Below are 21811 nucleotides of genomic sequence, written 5' to 3' on the forward strand. Positions count from 1 at the left end.
GGAAAACGAACAAAACTACGGAAGATCTCGAGAAATAAACCATCCATTGCAACCTTCACAACTACCAGCACAAAACATCACGAGCGCAAGGAAGGAAATCCCAACAAATCCAATCGAATCATTCCCCTGACTTGCTGTGGAAGATCATCTTGGCAACTATATGATCGAGATATACCAGATTCACCTTACTTGGCAAAGAAATCCGAACTTTGATTCGCCTCTCTATAAACATGTTCTAGTTTGTAATGTATGCCTCTCAATGCAAAAACAAGCTCTTCCCACAATTTCCATAAGTTCCAAGCCGAAAACTTCCTAGAATTAATCCACTGAACCAACAAAGTAGAGTCATAAGCAATCTCCACTTGATCAAATCTAAGATCTTTGCACAGATTAATCCCTATGATAATCGCTTTCAATTCAGCCATATTATTGGTTCCATAACCCACTAATGAGGAAAAAGCTGCTGTAAATAATCCTCTTTCATCTCTTATCATGCATTCACAACCACAATTATTTGGGTTACCTCTAAAGCTTCCATCCACATTCAATTTAACCCAACCTATCCCAAGTTTACCCCATCTGACTACATGAGGAAGACGAACCCTCACATTTTTTACTTGCATATCTAAAGCACGAAAGACTGCAATATTCGTGCAAGAAGTAGGTACACATTTTGTTAACTTATTCGAAATGGATCTCATCCAATATTTAATATCAAACCACACAATTCTCACTAAATCATGAATTGATTCCATCCTGACTCTACATGGACGAGTCCAAAGTCTCCAAATGATGAGACTAGGTATGAGACCTACCAAAATGCCTAAGTGTGAGGCCCGTCTTGCACAACTAAACCAAAATTTAACTCTGGCTTTCCATGTGTTCGTTGCCATACAACTAACACCCAATGCCACCGCTGCTTGTTTCCATACCTCCTGAGCAAAAGATCCCGTGCAAAACACATGGTCTAGGGATTCAATCTTCGCATTTGAACAACAATCACACCAAGAGGCCATCTGAACACCTACTTCTTGAATACGAGTATCAGCCGGATGAAAAGGGAACCAAGACTTCCACATACAATTTAACACCCATTTTGGCAGCATAGGATGCCAGATCCATTTTGAGACTAAGAATTTCTCTTTACACTCCCTTATAATTTCCCAAGTACTTGCCGTGATAAATTTTCCATATGTTGAAGGTTTCCAAATTACTGTATCTGGACCCTCCTTGCAAGAAATAGCAGAGTTCATTACTTCCTCAGCTTGTTCTTCACCCAATAGATCCACTAATAAATCAACATTCCACCCATCTCTATCCCAACAATCTCATGTTCGTAACTTATGGTTTCTAATTTCCTGAACCTTAGCACAAAGGGGACCAGAGGCTAACCATCAATCAAACCAGAAAGAGGCCAGCCCTTCTTTAATTTGAACACGAACATGCTCCAATACTTCAGGTATCACACGTGCAATCGATCTCCAAAATCTAGTTCCTTTATTGGGCTTCATTTCTCTCAAGCGTTGTCTATTATTCAAATACTTGGCTTTAAAGAATTGAGTCCACAAATTATCCATAGTTAACAATCTCCACACAAACTTCATATGCAATGATTTTTTTACTTCATCAAAATCTCTAATACCCAAACCATCCTCACAAATAGGCTTACATATATTAGGCTAGGAACACCATTTCCTTTTCCTCTTATCATTTACTCCACTCCAAAAAAAAATTCGATAACAGATAATTTATCTTTGTGAAGAAAATATTAGGAATGTCAATTACTGCTAATTGATGAACCGCCATTGATGATAATACATGCTTAATTAAAGTTAAGCGGCCCTTTTGATATAAAAGCTTAAATTTCCAACCCGCTATTTTTTCCTTCAATTTAGAAACTAGAGGCTCTAAAATACAGGCCGTAAGACGACCCGATACTAAAGGAACACCCAAGTATATAGAAGGGAACCCTCCTTCCACAAAGCCAGTCATCCTTAACAAGGATCGCTTCCGAGCATAAGTAATTCTCTTTGACAAAAAAAATACTTGACTTTTCTTTGTTTATCATTTGACCAAACCAATCCTCATAATTCTTAAGAGTCTTGATAAGCATTCGAATGGAACTTCTCTTACCATTGGCAAAAATAAGAATGTCATTTGCATAGAGTAGGTGAGTTACCAAAGGTGCCCCACGAGGATGATAGCAAGCCCTTATCTTATTCTCCATAAAATTTTTCTTTAGAAGCCGAGAAAGAACTTCTTGCAAAATAATAAACAGATAAGGAGATAGAGGGTCTCCTTCGCAAAACCCTCGAGAAGGTTTAAAGAAACCTTTATAAGTGTCATTCATCATAATAGAGAACCAAGGAAAGGAAACACATTCCGCCACTAAACCCCAGAATCTCTGGGAGAAACCAAAGCTTTTCAGAACCAAGTTTAAAAAATCCCAATCAACCGTATCGTATGCTTAGTCATGTCAACTTTGATCATTACATTACCGCCATTAGACTTCTTATGCAGTGAATGAACCATTTCTTGTGCCAATGTAATATTTTCAAATATACTTCTACCGGAAATGAAAGCTCCCTGCTCTGGAGAAATCAATGAAGACAATAAACTTGTCATCCTTGCAACAATAAATTTTGAAAATTTTTTGTAGATAACACTACAAAGACTAATAGGCTTGAACTTGTCAAAACTTTGGGGATTCAGAACTTTTGGGATTAGAACAATGTAAGATGCAGAATTAAATCTAGGAAGAAGAGACCCAGGAAAAAAATCTCTAGCTGTATCGATTACCTTTTCTTTTACAATATCCCAACAATCATGGAAAAAAGCTGAACCAAAACCATTCGGACCTGGGCTACTATTTCTCGAGATAAAAAGAATAGCATCCCTTACCTCCACCTCGGATGGTGCATGACATAAAGCAATATTCTCCTCTTCAGAAACCATAGGAGATATAATATCATCAAGGTAAGCTGTTCAATTGGGTCCTACACGTGTTAAGAAAGTTTGAAAATACCTTACGACACTCTCATGAATAGCCTTCATAGAATCCAACACTTCTCCATTCGGAAGCTTCAATGAGTGAATCATAGCCTTCTTCCTCTTTTGGTTCACAAATGCATGAAAGAACTTTGAATTATTATCCCCCGCCTCTAACCACTTCTTTTTGGCTTGCTGAGAAATACAAATCTCCTCCCTCTTTTCCCATGCTTCCAACTCTTGAGTTTAGAAATGAAGAAATCTTCCTTAATTTCTAGCAAATACCCTTCTTGAAGCCGAGTCTCTAAAACCTCCATACTTTCCTCCAGTTTTTTAATGTTTTGATGCACATGTCCAAATACCTGCCGGTTCCAATTTCGGATTGCAACTTTCGTATGCTTTAATTTAGCAGTAAGTCTAACTAAACCCGTGCCAAGGAATTCCTCCCTCCAGGCTTCCTTCATGCAAGACTTAAAAAATTGATGAGTGCTCCACATTTTCTGATACTTGAAAGGAGAAAGACCATATCGATGCAAATCTCTATGAAATCAAATAATCAATGGGTTATGATCTGAAGTCCTCCTATTTCCATACTCAAAATAAATATTTGGCAAAGATTGGAGAAGAGTCGAATTATAAAGGACCCTATCCAATTTCGCCCAACTCCGAGAATGTCCACTATGACCATTACACCAAGACATGTTGCTGCCAGAAACAGTCTAATCCATAAGACCACAGTTATCCAAGCAAGTATTAAATTCTTCCATAGCTGATAACGACGATCTTATGACCACCAGTACGTTCCGAATCTAAACAGATGATATTAAAATCTCCCACCACTAACAAAGGGAAATCATCCCTCTTTACAAACTCCAAATCATTCCAAAGTTCCCAGCGATCTGTTTGACAACATTTAGCATAAACAAATGAAACCAAGAAATTCAGGTCCGCAGAACATAAAATACCCAAAATAACTTGATCAGACATATGTTGTAACTCAAAGTGCACTTCTTCTTCCCAAAACATCCAAAGTTTACCCCCCACTGATGCATTCGCATAAAAATTCGAAAAATTTAGAAAGCCAACTTATCGCAACATCAAACTTTTATCAGAAAATGGCTTTGAAAGAACCAAAATAGAAGCCGAAAATTTCCTCATTAACTTTTGTAAATGACTTTTAGACGTGCCTAAACCTTGCACATTCCACATTAGAATTGTATTAATCATAAATCAAGTTTCTTTGGACGGGTAATAACCCGTTGAGACTTCTTCTCACTTTACCCATTAATATCCTTCAACTTAACAAGTGGAACATGTAAATCATTATTCGAACAATAACCTTTTTCCAATGGGAGTTTCTCCAAAGTATTTGTCTCCACCTCCTTATCCGATTCACAATTATGTAGGACATACCTGGGCATGATTGTACACTCTTGTTCTAAGATTTTTGAGACCATGTTACAAGATGCCATCAACTGATCACGCACTACTATAATATCTTCTACTATCAAAATATCGGCGTCGGGAGCACCCAAGACTGGTTCAACAATCTCCTCCCTCTGCTTAATCTCATACTGTTTTGTGTTCATCTTCAAAATATCTACTTTAGGCCTTGATACTTCAGGTACAAACTCCCCCTCTTCCATCTCACTTTGTGGAACTGTCTCAACCACTGGCAAAATTTGTGATGTCGTTGCACCTTCTTGAACATGATCCACCTTTAAAAGTTCTTCAACAATGCATGGATCTATCAATTCTCTCAGAACTTCTTTCTCTTTATCCAAATGCTTCACACGCCAAACTTCTCATCGATTTTCTTGTCTAGTATTTTTCGTATCCTTACTTCTATCCCCAAATTTCTGTTTCCTTTCACCTACTTGACATACCACTTTGGAATGCCATTTTCTATGACATTTCTCACAATAAAATCCTTACTTTTCGTACCTCACTTCTTGCCAAATTTTTTGATTTACAGAAACAACAATCGGGAAAGTATCCACCTGATCTGCCAATAAATCCACCTCCACGCACATTCTCGCACCCATAGCCCTAGTTCAGTTAAGCGTAGCACTGTTAATTCCTAGATATCGACCAAACCACGTGGCTAGAATTTGTAAACAATCAGGCTTGTACATGTGCATAGGAAGATCAGAGAGAAATAACCATTGAGGGGCCATGGATGGTTCCTGTTTCAAATTGAAATCCTTTGTCCATCGAAAAAGACAAAATGGGAACCCAGCCAAAGTTCTTCCTTCACGTGACTATCTATGAAGAAAATCTCGTTCATTATTCATTTGAACCAGTACGTGAAAATCATCCATGAAACTAACAGAAGGGATTTCCGAAAGGCTTGAAGACTTTATGATATTCAAACGGATAACGTCAATGGATGGCCTAGAGTGCAAAATTTTAAAACAAACGCAAACCAAAAATCTTCCGCCATTTTGTTCATCTCAGCTTCAGAGAAAATGAATCCAATATCTCCATCTGCATCGACAAGATATCTCATGGTTAGTTTGAAAGAGGAAGACGACGGGTTAACAGCATGAGACCGTGATACTACATGGGCTTATGACAAAAGTCCTGAACCACCTTTAGAAAGAGGTCTCACTAGTGGAGGACCCACCAGGCGGGCACTGCCATCGAAACCCTAGGCCCGTAAGTGCCTAAATGAACAAAAAGAAGGAAACTGTGTGTCACAAACAATGCTTTCATATTTTAATAACCACACTATTCAATTAGATGCACTAATGACTCTCCTACTCACCAAAACAAATTAAATTGATCAAATACTATAAACCTAACAATTACTAGTAGTTGTCGTTTTATTAATATATAAATATTAATTAAAATACCAATGCTAGAATAATATCCAACTAACATAATTTTTTATCTTCATGTTAAGTATAGTGACTCCCTTCTATTTAGAAAGATAACCTACTTGAAGCTTGTAAATGGATAAGAGGTTCTTTGAGGATTATGAGAGGCTCAAATGTCAGGTCTTAAGCTATGTGTTTGAGACAATACATAATCTCATTATATTATTATATAAGGGCATATTTATCTCTTCACATAAAAGGGTAAACACATAAAACCAAGGATTGAAATCCTAAGGTAGTTCTCCTCATAGTATAATTGAGATTAATTTTCACAACAATTCAATGGATGCTGGCACAATATTGTTCATGAACCACGTAATTTACTGAGTTTTTTTCTTATATTTTTCTTTTTTCACTTGCCCTAGCTATGTGTGTGCATAATCTTATGATATATTTCTTGACACTCTAATTGCACTGAAATTTGGAACATATTACTATTATAAGATGCTAATGTAACCTAACAATTAAATATTCAAAATAGTCAAATCCTACAAAATATTAAGTTATTAAAAGATATTGTAAACAATAAAATTTTTAGAAAACATACATATAAATGAATTTTGATGATGTATAGAATGAGATTCTGACATCAATTTGAGAGTTGAGCAAAATTCTATTTTATAAGATTGAGACTTGCCTAGCCAAGTAGGTTTTTCTATGAACACAACTAAATACTCATGAGCTAGAATAAATGCATGCGCATACAGACCAGGACTTTTTTTTTGATTATTAGTTAAAAGAACTTTCGTTAGTTTTTAACTAATATTATTTGGTCACAACATTATGGCATTCACGTACTTAAATTTAAATATTCAAAACAAGAATACACGAGCAAATATCAGAGAGAGAGAGAGAGAGAGAGAGAGAGAGAGAGAGAGAGAGAGAGAGAGAGAGAGAGAGAGAGTTGATGGAAAAATGCAGATTATTCAATGGTACTCTTTACTTTATTACATGGTATTCAACACATATTACATGCAAAGAATACTAGTTCCTTCACATATAGTAAGGTTTTGGAGATTTGAAGATGCAGTTGATGGAAAAATGCAGATTATTCAATGGTACCCTTTACTTTATTACATGGTATTCAACCCAAATTACATGTAAAGAATACCAGCTCCTTCACATATAGTAAGATTTTGGAGATTTGAAGGTCATACAGTTTGATTAGGAGAGATTTCCACCAATCTCAATACGTAGTTTTCTCTCTCTCTTTATATATATATAGGCAATAAGTTTGAAGCAGTACTGCTCATGACGATGATAAATAAATACATAATGCATATATGGTATCTATATAGTAGCTAGCATACATTTTTAAATAGGTAGCTGCTAGTAGAATCCATGAGACTTTGGAGCCCCTTGATCTCCTTCAAATGCCTCGTTCAACTTTGACTGCTTGTTGCCTTCAAGTTTTAGCCCAAACTGAATGTGAGGGAAATGCGCCCACTGGCAAATACACAACATACACCCATTCTCTTCATTAATCCTCTTTAATATTCCTTACCATTTCTATATACCATTCATGCAAATATGTGTGTGTGTGCGTGTGTGCTCGCACTCGTGTACGCAGTTTTCAATTCCCACCACATATATCCATACCCATGCAGTCCCTATATATATATATATATATTGCTAATTCAGTGAACACATGCATCATGAATATATGATAGCTAGCTGAGTTTCTAAACTATATCTAAATGCCTAAAAAAAGATCTCATAATTCTGTTCAGCAAATGACATTTAGTTAATTCGATATGCTAGAAATGAACACGAAATTGGGGCAAAAAAAATTAATTTGAATTCATTAATTGTATTTTTCAAATCAAAATCGCAATATAGTTATCATAGATACCAAACTCGGCCTAACCGAATCAACCACGTTCACCTCAGTACTTCTAATTTAATGAGTACATGTTTGAGGTCTTCGGATCGACTTGTTGTAGAAGATGGCTCTAATGTATCTTTTTGGAATGACTGTTGGGCGATGAACAATCACTAGGATTCTGTTTGGGTTAAAGATTTTCTTTAAGACAAAAAAATAATTAGAACGAAAAGTAAAAATTTATGCCTCAAATATGAATGACGTATAAAATCAAACATGCATGAAAAAGAGGGTTGTTTAATTTGTACTTTTTTTTTTTCCCTTTTCCTTAATACTTTTCAACTTCCAAACGAGACTGATTCCGATGAAGCACTTTCTTGCAATGCAGAAAAAGTGTTCTTACTGTATGATCGAACTACGGGGATGTATTGGTAAGCTAGGCTGGCTGCCTAGATTAACTCTGAATCAAAAGCTTCTTTCACATTTCACAAGCTGGATGGGCGGTACAATTAATGAGGAGGAATTTTAGAGAGAGTTGGTATTCAAGCACTACTCTCTGTTGCTTCTTTTGTGCATTTGGTTATATACTAAATAGTGAAAAATAAAATTCAACAAGAAAGAATCTTAATTAGCTAGACATAAGTTGTTGATTTGGTCAAAATTAGGGTGCCATTTTTTTTGGTGGAGTAAAATGGCAAGACCGATTGCTTTCTCCAATTGAACAGTTTTTATTGGCTAGGGCGGCGAAATGGGCAAGCTAGAATCATTGCAAGTGAGTAGTTATTAATTAGGTCTCAGCGGATTTAGTCTCCACAATGATCTCTAAGAAGGGTAGAGTGATCCAATATTGCTTAGAAACCACAAGGGTTTTTATCAAGCTGATCTAATCAGGTCTTCATACTGTTTTGGGTCCATGTATTTGGGTGGTGTATTTCTTGGGGCAGTTGTTGTCTTTGCTTACTGGATATATTATTAATGAAGTTTCATTATCATGTGTTCATGCCGATTAGAAATATAATGCTAGCTAGAAATGATTAAAACTTTGTAATATGTATACCTTGAAGCCTAAAATGTACATATATAGATAACTAAGCAGTCATTATAAGAAGATACATTGTGCAAGCAACAACAAATTTCACAAAGTCATTTATTCATCATCATTTTGTGAATGAAATCCTCAATTGTTTTTTTAGAATGCATGGTTCATTGGGCTCATACGTAGATTTCTTCTACTTCTTTTGGCATGAGAAATTAAAGTCATTGCTTCAATAATTAATTAACTAAGGTCCTTGAGATTGAAGGTGCTAGATACAGCTAGGAATTAGGAGAATTAAAGTGAAGAAGAACATGACTTGGGTCTAGGTCTACCATGAATGATGCATGCTGCTCTTATTGTATAGAGAAAATTCTGTCAATTAGCCCAAATTAGTAAACATGCATATAATTAATTACATGCATACTTCCTGATATTGAAGGGAAATCAAACCCTTCGCCTATGACCTTGACCATTTAACCAGGAGAGCTGAGTTTACCACCTGAGCCATCATCCTTGGGGGATAGCTAGCCAAATAATTAATTAAATATATAGTTGTTAGAATCAAGTAGTTAAATAACTTACATTCTTTGCTGCTGTGCTAAATGCTTCCCTGTGGCTAATTTCAGGATTACTGGCCTTTATCCTTTGGATTTCCTCCCTGTAAAATAATAAGTAGATGCATATATAATTTAACAAAACAATTTGTATGCAATCATGTAAACCTAGCTAGCTACCTTCCAGTTGGAAGACCAGCACATTCTTGCTAGTACTATTCAACATCTCCCATCACTTTGTGTGTATGTTATTATCAGAGAGAGAGAGAGAGAGAGAGAGGGGTTTAAGTCAAAAGAAGTTAAAAAGAACGCTGAACTTACTTAATAAACCGGTTGTATGCGGAAGGAATGCGTTGTCTCTTCTCTGGTGCTGTTTATTAAATTATGGCAAAAGTAAAAAATGTATATATGAGTGGAGTTAATTAATTAACATTTTAGAGCTGTTGTTTATTAAAAAAATTTAAAAAAAGAAGACAATAGAAACACTAACTCTTCTACAGCCTGCTCTACCAAATAAATAAATGCACTTAATCAGAACAAAAGCATATCTATCTATTTATATATAGTTATAATTGAGCCGGCAGATACAGTAATCGACATTTGGGGTGTATAGTACTAGGAGGTGTTCTTTGATAGTTTATGGAAATAGCCCACAAAACAAAAGATTGCTCTCTCATTCTTGATTACTGTGTCTATATATTTATGCATAGAGAGAGAGAGAGAGAGAGAGAGAGAGAGAGAGAGAGAGAGGCTCACGGCGTATGGGAGGCATTCTGGGTTGCTCAATAACATTCTGATGGGCAGACTGATAATCATATGGAGAGAACTTGTTGCATTTGGAAGATGATCCACCATCCTTAGTTAATATATCTTCAGAATTCACCTCAACTTGCTTCTGCAGCTTTGTTTAATTAATTTCTCAACCACAATACACACACACGCACACACATTTAACTTGTACTCGAACCAAAAGGGAAAAAAAAGAGCAAATATCCATTAATGAAGCCCTTCAAACAATAATTAATTAATTAAGAGCAAATAAATTACTATCCATTAATTTTTTTAGAGAAAGTAAATTCATTAAAAAAGGGGAAGAAACAAGCAAGCAGCTTGAAACTTCCAAGAAGACAAAATTGACAAGAGGCTACAAGCAAGGAGCTTGAAAGTTCCAAGAAGACAAAAGTGACAAGAGGCTAGGCCGAAGCCCCACAAGTTGGGATCAAGCTTAAAAAGAAAGAAGGCCCGGTACAAAGATCACCCCCAATTCTGATATATACATATACGAATATATATATATATATATATATATATAAATACCTGAAGATCTTGATGAAGAGGAAGTGTAGTTTGAAACAAAGCTCCCATATTAACAGCCAACAAATTGGCACAATGGCCACATCTCACTGTAACAATGGTGAACAAACTATTGCAAGGAACATTAACCTGCACCCATCAACGACAACAACAACAAAAACAATTTTTATTTATAAATTAAATTAAAATACATAAGCACAAAATTTGTCGTTAATTTCAATATAAGTAGCATAGCTTAATTATCACTACTCAGTGGAGTATTGCACAGAAGCAATGCAATAATATATATGAGGATCTCCATCATCTTTAGTCACCATTGATTGATAGAAAACCCAGTTTGGTCATTGATTAGGGCTTTTTTAATTGTGAAAAATATTTTGTATTTCAATTTTTTTTAAAAAAATATTACAACAGTACCACTTTATTCTTCCTTTTACAAACTTAGAAAAGAATAATAAATTTTTCAAAACTATACATTTAAATTATTGAACACATTATTTTCGAAAACTAAACACACTCTTAATTAATTAGTTTCTCCAGCTAGGTGCATTACATGAAAGCAAGAGAAAAAATTAGCTGGATGCAGGAGAAAGTTAAAGATGAAAATGGAATTGAAAGGAGAGGAGGTCTAAACTTAGAGATATTTAATTATTGTTGATTAAAGAAAAGCTTGTGAATTAAAGTGCATTGCTAAATTATGTTATATTTTACTTTACTCCATTAATGTCTATATATATGCAAGGTGATTAAGGTATGAACCAATTAATTAAAACAAATTTACCAGTAGGAGTAACCCTAAATGTATGTATATAGATGAGATCTAATTAAGAGGGCCTAGCTAGCTAACATTAATAATATGGGTAATTAATTCCGTGCTAATTTCAAAATAAAAGGCTACTAATTGGCATGTGCCTTTCTTCTTTCGGTGCACTGGGCTATCTGCCATGACACCCCTACCTATGCATCAAGAGATTAATAAAGAGAGAGAGAGAGAGAGAGAGAGAGGAAAGCGACGTGACTGGAACAGAAACCACAAAAGGAGATGAGCTATCAGCTATGTCCAAAATGGACGATTGGGAGCCAGTAGATATCACTGCTACCTCTCTCAAAAGCAGTTTCAGGTTTGAAACAAGCAATAACGTTATGATGAAAACAATTATACAGAAAAATAAAGCATCTCCATTGATTTTTCTTTTGCACCTTGCACCTCCATCTGTAATATATATGTTAACAGCTAGCTTCTTGTAAAAAAAAAAAAAGGTGAAAAATTGCACACCCTTTATTTGTGTGTACTGTGTATTTGTATGACATATGCATCGGTTGCTGGAGTTAGTCAGTGGGAACAGAAGAACCCACCGAGAGAGAGAGAGAGAGAGAGAGAGAGAGAGAGAGAGAGAGAGAGAGAGAAGAAGAAGAAGAGGAAGAAGAAGAAGAAGAAGAAAAGTTTTGATATATATAATTGCTAATGAAACATGTATGGAAGTGGGTATAGTTCTTAAAGGGTAGAAATTACAAAAGCTGCATGTGGGCTTCTAAATATCGTCTCTTAGGTATATATACATTCAGAATTTTAAGAACCCTAATCTTCTACCCACCAGCTAGTCCCTGGTACCCCCAAAATTAACCTGCTAACTCATATATATATATATATATATATATATATATATATGGGCGTGATTGGCATATATAGATATATATATATTTATATATATATATATATATATATATGGGCGTGATTGGCATATATAGATTTTTTGTCTGGTGGATTGAGCTGCACTGCCAGAACATAATATTTAATTGCTTGCAGTAGCTACCTTGTACTTGTTGCCAACATGAATGAAGGTAGTGGAGGGTTGGATCTAATGCATTGTACAAGGAAAAGGTAGATATACATACCCAGTTCGATCCTCATTTTCCTTCTTTAAAAAGAAAGAAAAAGAAATTAAGAATAAAGATAAAAGGAAAGAAAATTAAAGTAATTGGGTTATAAGAATTGATTTGTGTTGATGCAGTTAGAATAGTAGGTAGCTAATAGCTAGCCAAAGCATAAAGCTACTTTCATATCATATATATAATTTCTTTCTTTCATTCAAACTGGGCTTTGGAACCGACTTAATTTGCTTCCATATATTTGTTGGCTGCTCATATAATATATATATATATAAACTTACACGCAACTAAACTTGTTCAATTTCATAGACACGCTGTTGTTTCTTCCATATGTAGAGAGAGAGAGAGAGAGAGAGAGAGAGAGAGATACCGCTAGAATGGTGTTGCAGAGATTGCAGTGGACATAACAAACACGGTCTGAGGGGGTGTCCATTGTTGACATTTCAGGCCAGACTTGCTCTAGCTAGATCGATCTCAGCCTGAAGAATTTCAACTTTTTGTATATACCAAGATTGATTTATTGAACTTAAGGCAAATGGGAACAGTAGGAAAGAAGAGAAAATGATGCTCAATTCTCAGATCAGAGCGAGAGAGAGAGAGAGAGAGAGAGAGAGAGAGAGAGGGTGCAGAAGGAGAGAAGTATGGTGATGATGGCGGGGGAGTGGGAGTACGGATACAGAATAGTGCATATATATATATATATATATATTGTATGGTGGATTTTGAATTAATATATAGAGTTAGTAAGTGTTTGGGTGGGTAGGAATCGAAAAGCGGTTTCTTGGAGAAAGGTGGATTTATGAGTGAGTCAGTGAGTGAGAGAGCGAGAGAGAGAGAGAGAGTTAATAGAGAGTAGTGAATGAGTGGGTGGGAGGGGGGAGGAGGCAAGGAGCTAGGTCCCTCTGACCCAAGTTGGGGGCTTAGTTTCTAAGTGTGTAGCGGACGAGGGGGGCGAAGTTACATTAAATGCGTCAATGATCCCTTTGGAATGTTTAGCCCATCACACATCGCATTCCCTCCAGCTCCCTCCCTCCAAATTCTCTAAAACCCTAATAATAAACAGAGAGAGAGAGAGAGAGGGTTTCTTCGATCCCCTTGTCTCACTACATTAATTTCACGGACAACGCAGCAGCGGCAGCAGCTTACTGCTGGCTTGTAGCTGCTAGCTGCTAGCTGCTGCAGTTGCCATTATAGTTTACAGTATTCTTAGATTTTTTTTTTTTTTTTTTTAAGAGTTAAAAATTTGGGTGTTTTCGTCCGCAAGATGAGAATCTCTATCCAAAATTGTACCCTCTCATACTTATCCCTTCCCTCCAAAAGAAAAGGAAAAAAAAAAAAAAAACTCACTTACATAATCAATCCGATCCATAGGTTGAACCATTCAATTTTAGATTTTACCATTAATTCTTTATTTCTCACATCATTCTCTCTTAGTTAATACTGAAACTTCCAAATTACACATTGTTATATTAATGTTTGAATCCGCACAAACAACATTTTTCATTTTATTATGGACGTATATATTAATATAATATTATGTAATTGATAGGTTTTAAATCATATATTTTTAAAGAGACAATTTGTCTTATTCGTGGAATCTTTCAATATTTATTTGTAGAATAAAAAATATCCAAAGTGCAGCAGGTGGGTATGAATTTAGCTTTTCAGAATATCATAATTAGTAGAAATTCGAGAGGTTTGGAGTTTGCTAGCTCACTCTAAGTTGCTAACTTGTTGTATGCTTTGAAAACTAATAACACGAGTTTACTTTCTTGTAGCAATACATAGTTCAAAGGTCACAAGCTAATTAGGACTAAAGTTAGGGGTGGCAAAAAGGGTCATGATCTAATGGGTGGCTCGTTATCCACCCATTTAGGGATTAATGGGAGATGACCCATTTAATTATAAATAGGTCAATCCAAACCCATTCTATTTAATAAATAGGTTAGACGGGACTGAGTCGGGTACCCGGTCACTTTTTCTTTTTTTTTAAAGAAGAGCGACACCTTCATTTATTTATTGATAAACCCTGACTTTTGGAGAATGAATACCGTGATTACAAGACAATCAAAGGGAGAAACAAAAGATAAAACTTTAAAGGTCTACCAAAAAATAACACCAACATCTAGCCAATACAGGATTACAAATTGAAGCAAAACAAAACAAAATAAGGACCTACAAAACAAATCTCACGCAACAAAACAAACAAAAGATAAATAACATAAAGCATAAACCAAAAGTAACAAAAAATCAACTAAACATACCTCATAAAAGCCGTACCAATCTTCTCCAGTTTATACAACCCATTGATAACTCTAGGGAATTCACTGCTATTTGTAAACAAATAATTCCTCCCCATAGTACCTTGACGTGCCAAGGCATTTGCCACTTTGTATCATTCTCTATACCAATGCTTTATCGAAAAGTCTACTCCCTCCAATAAACCAATCCGCTGCTCTCAAAAATCCCACAAATACCACAAGGAGCACCGACTAGATCTTATCCAATTTACAATAATATTCAAATCACATTCAATATCAATATTAATATGACCCAAATGTTTGCAAATCTTTATTCCCTCCAACACAACTCTCAATTTAACTTCATTATTTAAACAATAACCAAAATATTTTGAAAAATAAAAAACAAATGAACCTGTATGGTCTCTAAGGATGCCACCATCACCCGCCGGCCCTGGGTTCCCCAAGTTACTCCCGTCCAAATTTAGTTTCAACTTCTCTTGCCCTGGTTTTAGTCATCTCACACATTACATTGTTTTCATTCTTTTATTCACAATTTACACTTCCAGATTCTGTAATATCCGAAAATCAACATCCTTTAACTAAGTCATTTCTGTCATGCTCTGGGTACTTGTCAGGTCACATGTTTACTTAAAAAAAAATATTTTATAATTTTTTTCTTTTCTTTGGGCATTTAGATAAATAATAATTTTTTATAATTACAAGTTATATATTGAAAATTTGAAGAGGAAAAAATGATACACAACATTAGTAATAGACTATATTAACATTATTTTTTTTTAAAAAATTAAATCATATTTTTTTCAAAAAAATTAAAGAGATGTATTGTTTTTAAAATTTTAAGTTTTTTGTTAAGATATTAATAAATAAAATAAATGGCTAAACGAGTGTTGTTTTTTTTTTCTTTTAAAAATTAAGTCATTTTTGGTGAAATGTTCGAGAAAAAATTAAAATAAATAAATTATATTTATAAATGGGTGCTTAACGGGTACCTACTTATGACCCGTTTATTAAACATGCGAGTTTGGATTTATAGCTTATTTACCCATTAATAAACAGGTCAACTTGAACCCAAATCCATTTAACCCTCACCCATTTATGTACCATTTAAAAGCGGCCGTGAACCCATTTCGTCACCCCTAACTAAAGCTTTCAATTTCGGCTGCAGTTTCATGGGAAATTTGGAACGAAAAAAATTACAAAACATTTAATGACAAAGCTTTAAATAATGTGATGCCGAAATGTAATGTATATGGAGCATGACATCACATTCCCACTTTTGCTTGCGTATGGGAATATTCTATCTCACGTTCCGAAAATGTTCTCATTCTTGAGAATGAATGAAAAGATTCTCACAAAATATGAACAACTTATTCTCATGCATCCTCTGTACATGTCTAAGTTTTTTTTTTTTTTTTTTCTTGATGACCTTGACTCCAGCCACCATTGTGCCAAATTGGACACCCTGGTGCTGCACCAAACTCGAGAGATGTTTAGTAGACCCCACCACCAACATCTTGTTAATATTTTGAGTGTGATGTTAGGGGCAACAGGCTCGAACCCTCAACCATGTGGAAGACAAGACCCTCACCTTACCACTTGACCAACCCCAAGGGGGTTTTGATATATGCATGTTTAAGTTTTATCAGAATCCTACTCTTTGGACTAGTTTTGATGGGTTAGACAACAATGTCATATAGTATATTCCTATCACACTCAATTGCTATATATTTAAAATAATAAATTACGAATACAATAAAAAATTATTATTATGTTATAATAATAATAGTTAATATTTAGACAAAATTGCTCCCTTAATTGATTATTTCAATGTTAATTTTTTAAATTTATGATTATTAAAAATGTTATGACATCAATGTAATTAAGTACATATTTTTAGTTTGTTGAGAATATGATTTTTTTTATTACATAGGAATTTTAGCCACCAACAAGTCGTTTGGACCCCCTGGTGCAGCACCAAACCTACGGATCATCGTCCTCCCCCTAGGTTTCATTGATCAAGTAAGGTCTGGAATGTAAACACTACTTCCGTGCATCAGTTGAACGCTCGACTAACCCAACCCCCGGGACACATCTCCATTACCATCCACGGTCCCCGCTGGCTCACAGAGTTAACTCTCACCATCCACGGTCCCAGTTGGCTCACAGAATAAATTCTCACCATCCACAAGTACCCTTGGCTCCATGAGTGTATTTACCTAAAATTGGATCCCCGATACTCCTTCTTACGTACTGATGTCTTTCGACTGTGCCATACTCATGGGGATAGAATATGATTATTCTTTATATATATAGTAGTCAATTTCTTAAAATGTTTGTCAAGATTCCAATATTAAAACAAACATTGACATGAGAATCTTGTCTATATTTCTTACAATGCAAACTAAATAAAAAATATATCAGTATTTAAGATGTGTAGTTTCTTTAGAAAATAATCATCAGTTTGGGAAGTTTAGAACTTTCATCTTGTAGAACTCAACTTCTAATTTTGGGAGGAATGAACAAAGGCGAGAGACAAATAACCTTTAGAGAGAGAGAAAAAAAAAAAAAAAAAGCAAAAGAAAAAGAAACCTAATTTTGAGCTATATTTGAACATTATTTGATGTTGACATTGTAATTTTGCTAAGATTTCTCAAGTAACATTGATTGCCCACTAGGTTTTGTTCTTTGACCTTACAGTTGGGCTTTACCTCCCAAATAGTTTTGATAGGCCTCTTTTACTTGTATGATAATTATGTCACTTCATAGCCAATGCCATAATTTCTAGTAGCATAGAAGGATATATAGTTTAGAGTGTTAGATACTAAAACTTATTTTCAAGTCTTACCTAACTAGTTTCCAAATAATAACTTTGGAAGTTTTTTAATTATCTATAAATTTTACTAATGCAATATATTAAAATATTCTAATTAATGCAAGGCAAGTTTGGCTCATTTTTCTTTAGTGGGTGTTAGCAAATCCAATTTAATCAATCAAACGTACTAAATAGGAATCAAGTTAAATTTTTTTGGACAAAAACAACAGACTTCTTTTGAGATATGACAAAAAAATAGACTTTTCCTAAAGTTTAAAATACAAATATAAACCTCCTCTTAGGTTTCAAAATACTTCCATAATATTTACAAATCTCAGGGGAGGCTCATGGAACTATTGAAATCTCAAGAGAGAAGTATGTTTATATTCTTTACGTTAAACATTAGGGAAGGTTCTTAAGATTTTTAAAACTTTAGGAAAGATCCACATCTTTTCAACAAGCTTAATGAGAGGGGAATTAGTGTCTTTTATCCTATTCTTAATTTTTTATGCAGGTTAAACATAAATAATGTCGATTTCTCACATTGAGATTTTGTTGGTTTAAATTGAACTAACTTTGATACAATAACCCTATTTTGTATTTGATTTGCCATTTTAACTCAAACGATAAGGACATGTTAAAAAATTTCTCCTTTTTCTCTTTTTGGTTTCTATGGCCTAGTCTTCCATAGCTTGGGGAGGGACTAATTAGATCAAAAGCCTCCTTTTAAGCTTAGATAAATTTGATCTACCTAGTCATTGTCATATGAAATTTGGGGGGGAAAAAAAAAAGAAAGAAAAGGGAAGTGACCGACACATGTGGAAAAGCTTTATTTTGGATTGGGAAGCTTTATTCCATTGAAAATATCTTATTCTAACTCACTTTCTCTGTTTTTTGATAAACATTTGAATCAAGTTGAGAGAAAATATGTATGTATTTTTTTATCTTATTAAATATTTTTAGAGTTAGATTATTTGTTATGATATAGACAAATAATTTGTTTAGTGGTTGCGCGACTAAATAATTTGACTTCAAAATAAAACAATACGTGAACAACTGTTTAGATCAAGGATTTTGCTTGGGAAAAAGAAAGGAAAAGAAAGAAAAGGAAAATAAGAAGGAAACTCATTTTCTCTTATGTTATTTTTCTCTATTCAATATGATAAAAAAATGAAAGTTTGTTTTAATATAATTAAAAATTAAGAAAAAATAAACATTAATAATGATGTGTAAAATCGAAATTTTGTTTATAGATTTTGTATATATATATATATATATATATATATATATATATATTTACTTTTCTCAGTAACCAAACATGAAAATGTACATTTCTTGATATTTTCATTTCATTTTCTCAATATTTTCTAAGTTCCAAACAGAGCCTAAGGGTGCGTTTGGATCAAAAAGTTTACGCCGGAAAAAGAAATGAAAGGAAAAAGAGAAGCAAACTCATTTTCCATTGTTTTTCCTTCCACGTTAAATACTATTAAAAATGAAAATTTATTTTAATATGATTGAAAATATGAAAAATTCAGATATTAATGGTAAGTAGAATCAAAATTTTGTTCATAAATATGATGAATTTTTTATTTTTTATTTTTATTTTCTTGATAATCAAATATGAAAAAAAAAAAAATTCCTTCATATTTTCCCTTTCCTCAATGTTTTCTCACTTCCAAACATACCCAAAAGGAAAAAGAAAAATTGGAATAAGCAAATTTGGGATTTCTCTTTCAAGGGTGAGGCAGAAGAGGATTGGACATATTTTGACATGAAGTGCAGAAGGAGAAATTGAAGGTAGATGCTGTCCTTCCCCCTGGGGACCAGCTAGCCTCTTCCATTATTGCACAGCTCTGCACCTTCAGACAAAACACCTTCACCCCATTTGGGCCACCCCCACCTAATTGCCAAAATCACATTTTGGGCTCTAATTTGGGCCCAGCCCATTTTCCATTGAGAGAACCTTTACAAATTTGTTTTTTTTCCAAATATTCATAATTTGATTTTGAAGGGTAATTATGGCAAGCCCAAGGTTAACCTACTTTTTTTTTTTTTTTAATGATAGATTATTTTATATTTTATAATAATTATGGTCAAAGACATATATGAGCATAGTTTTTACAGCATGTATTTTGTTACTCAACATTCATAAATTGTTACATTTCAATTTATGTGATCATACTTACAATAATTTAAAAAAAATATCAAAATAATTAAAAGGTTAATAATATTTTTATTAAAGAAAGAACTTATAAAATTAGTTGGGAATTAACTAATGTGATTTTTAACGACAGTAGATGTGAGTTTTCATCAACTAATTAAGTGGAAGAAATGCATAAATTTCTCTTTTATTATTATCTCAAAATCATTTGAATGTTTTTGTATTAAAATTTTAATGTGTGAAAAAAAAAAATCATTATCAACAAATGTGACTTTGTTATTTAACAATGATGAATTGTTTTCAAAATAATTAAATTGTTAATAATACATTTTCGTAGAATATAAACACAGAAACGCATGCAAAAGCTTTTATCAGCCTATAAAACTTCAATTCTAATTTTTTTAAAGGTAATTTTAGACTAAAAAGTAAACTAGTTATCGTAAATCAATCAAGTACTTTGATTTGTAGCTAGATGAAGTCATAAGTTATACAAAATTGCTTGAATTTTTGTAATTTTAAAATATATGGGAAATACCCCCAAAGAAATTAGGAAGATGTCAAAACTTTAGTAGCTCATAATTGATTGTGTGATTTGACATAAATAGAGTTTTTTTTTTTTTAACAAATGGTAATTATATGTAATTAACAAAATTCATTATTACTAGTTTTATTGTAGAATCATAAGTTCCAAGTAGAGGGATCAGTTATATGAGGTTGCAGCTCTTTCACTATACACTTATATGACTAAGATCTCCCAATTTGATGCCCAAAATGGGATCATTACCATGCTTAATGGGTAAATGCAAACATTACCTCACAAACGTTGACCTAAACAATTATATTTTGTATCATAGTGTTAGCATTGGTAGAGTCTTCAAGAGGAATTAATACACATGGGTAAGCACTGACTTAACCTAAAAGCTTAAATCTATGGTATCTTGGGTCCGATCATATATATAAACATTCATTTTTCAATCTAATTTTTTAATGTGTGGCAAACTCCCAAGTGAATTTTTCAATAATCTCCTTTTTTGGGCCTCAAGGACCACCCAAACTGCAATTTGTAAAGAGATAATGAAATTGCAATAAATAAAAGAACATAAAAAATTTATGTGGTTTGGAACTAGGCCTACATCCATATGTAATCCGACAAAAATTAACTAAGACTAATTAATTAGCCTTAAAGCAAGCTTGATACATATCGCAACCAAGCATTTATGCCAGCCCCTATGCAAAAGTGAACTTCCAACACCCTCTTCCTTCCTTGTTATTTAATTTTTATTTTATTTATCATTTATATTAGTAGAATCCCACCACATGGGCAGGACCAACTCAATGATGGGTGGAGGGGACTTACTCAGTCACTGGTTGTGATTGAACTTAGTGAGGATTGCACACAATTGCACACAAAACACTCAATTGATTTCAATAAATAATCTGAAACAAAATACAGAGCAATTCTCAAAATGCAAATCTCTCTTCTCACTAGTTATTATCTCTCTCTAAACCTCATATTACATTACACACACACACACACACACACACATACACACACCTATTTATAGTAATTGCTAGAACAGTAGGTTGGAATTAATTTCAACGGAGGTGGGCTGGTAGGTGGAGTAGGTTGCCTGCAACTTAATAGATTCAACATAAATGGCTAGGTTGGTGGAGCTGCCACCGTCCCACCATCAAGTTTAATCTTCAACATCCCCCCTTAAACTTGACTCTCCTGGTTTTGTCATTTCGAGCATTGTTTTCAGTCTTACAAAAATATCTTGCTTGAGTGGCTTTATGAAAATATCAGCAATTTGATCATACGTTCTGTAAGATATCAATTCCACTTCTTTCTTCTTGATATGCTCCCTAATAAAATGATACTGAGTATCAATATGTTTGCTTCTTTCATGGTAAAGAAGATTCTTTGCAAGTGCGATCGCTGATCGGTTGTCGATGTAGAGTTTTGTGGGGTTATCTCGAAGAAGTCTCAAATACTTTAGTACATTCCTGATCCATATACCATGACAAACAGTTGATCTGGCAGCAACATACTCAACCTCACATGACAAACAGTTGAGCTGGCAGCAA

General features: G+C 34.1%; 1 protein-coding gene across 2 annotated transcripts; it reads right to left on the reverse strand.

The window, feature by feature from the left end:
* Nucleotides 1-6789: 6789 nt before the first annotated feature.
* Nucleotides 6790-13671, reverse strand: LOC131148570 (putative axial regulator YABBY 2). 2 transcript variants are annotated; one of them, XM_058098361.1, is made up of 6 exons: nucleotides 12854-13671; nucleotides 10597-10722; nucleotides 10036-10171; nucleotides 9601-9649; nucleotides 9308-9383; nucleotides 6790-7313 (listed from the first exon to the last, which is right to left on the reverse strand). In XM_058098361.1, exons 1-6 carry the CDS (start codon nucleotides 12923-12925, stop codon nucleotides 7197-7199), a joined length of 576 nt encoding a protein of 191 aa, XP_057954344.1. In that variant the 5' UTR covers nucleotides 12926-13671; the 3' UTR covers nucleotides 6790-7196. The 2 variants fall into 2 exon arrangements, with proteins under 2 accessions (XP_057954344.1, XP_057954343.1); XM_058098360.1 differs by having other exon boundaries at nucleotides 10036-10174.
* Nucleotides 13672-21811: the final 8140 nt, after the last annotated feature.

Source organism: Malania oleifera, chromosome 2, assembly GCF_029873635.1.
Source record: "Malania oleifera isolate guangnan ecotype guangnan chromosome 2, ASM2987363v1, whole genome shotgun sequence".
Taxonomy (NCBI): domain Eukaryota; kingdom Viridiplantae; phylum Streptophyta; class Magnoliopsida; order Santalales; family Ximeniaceae; genus Malania; species Malania oleifera.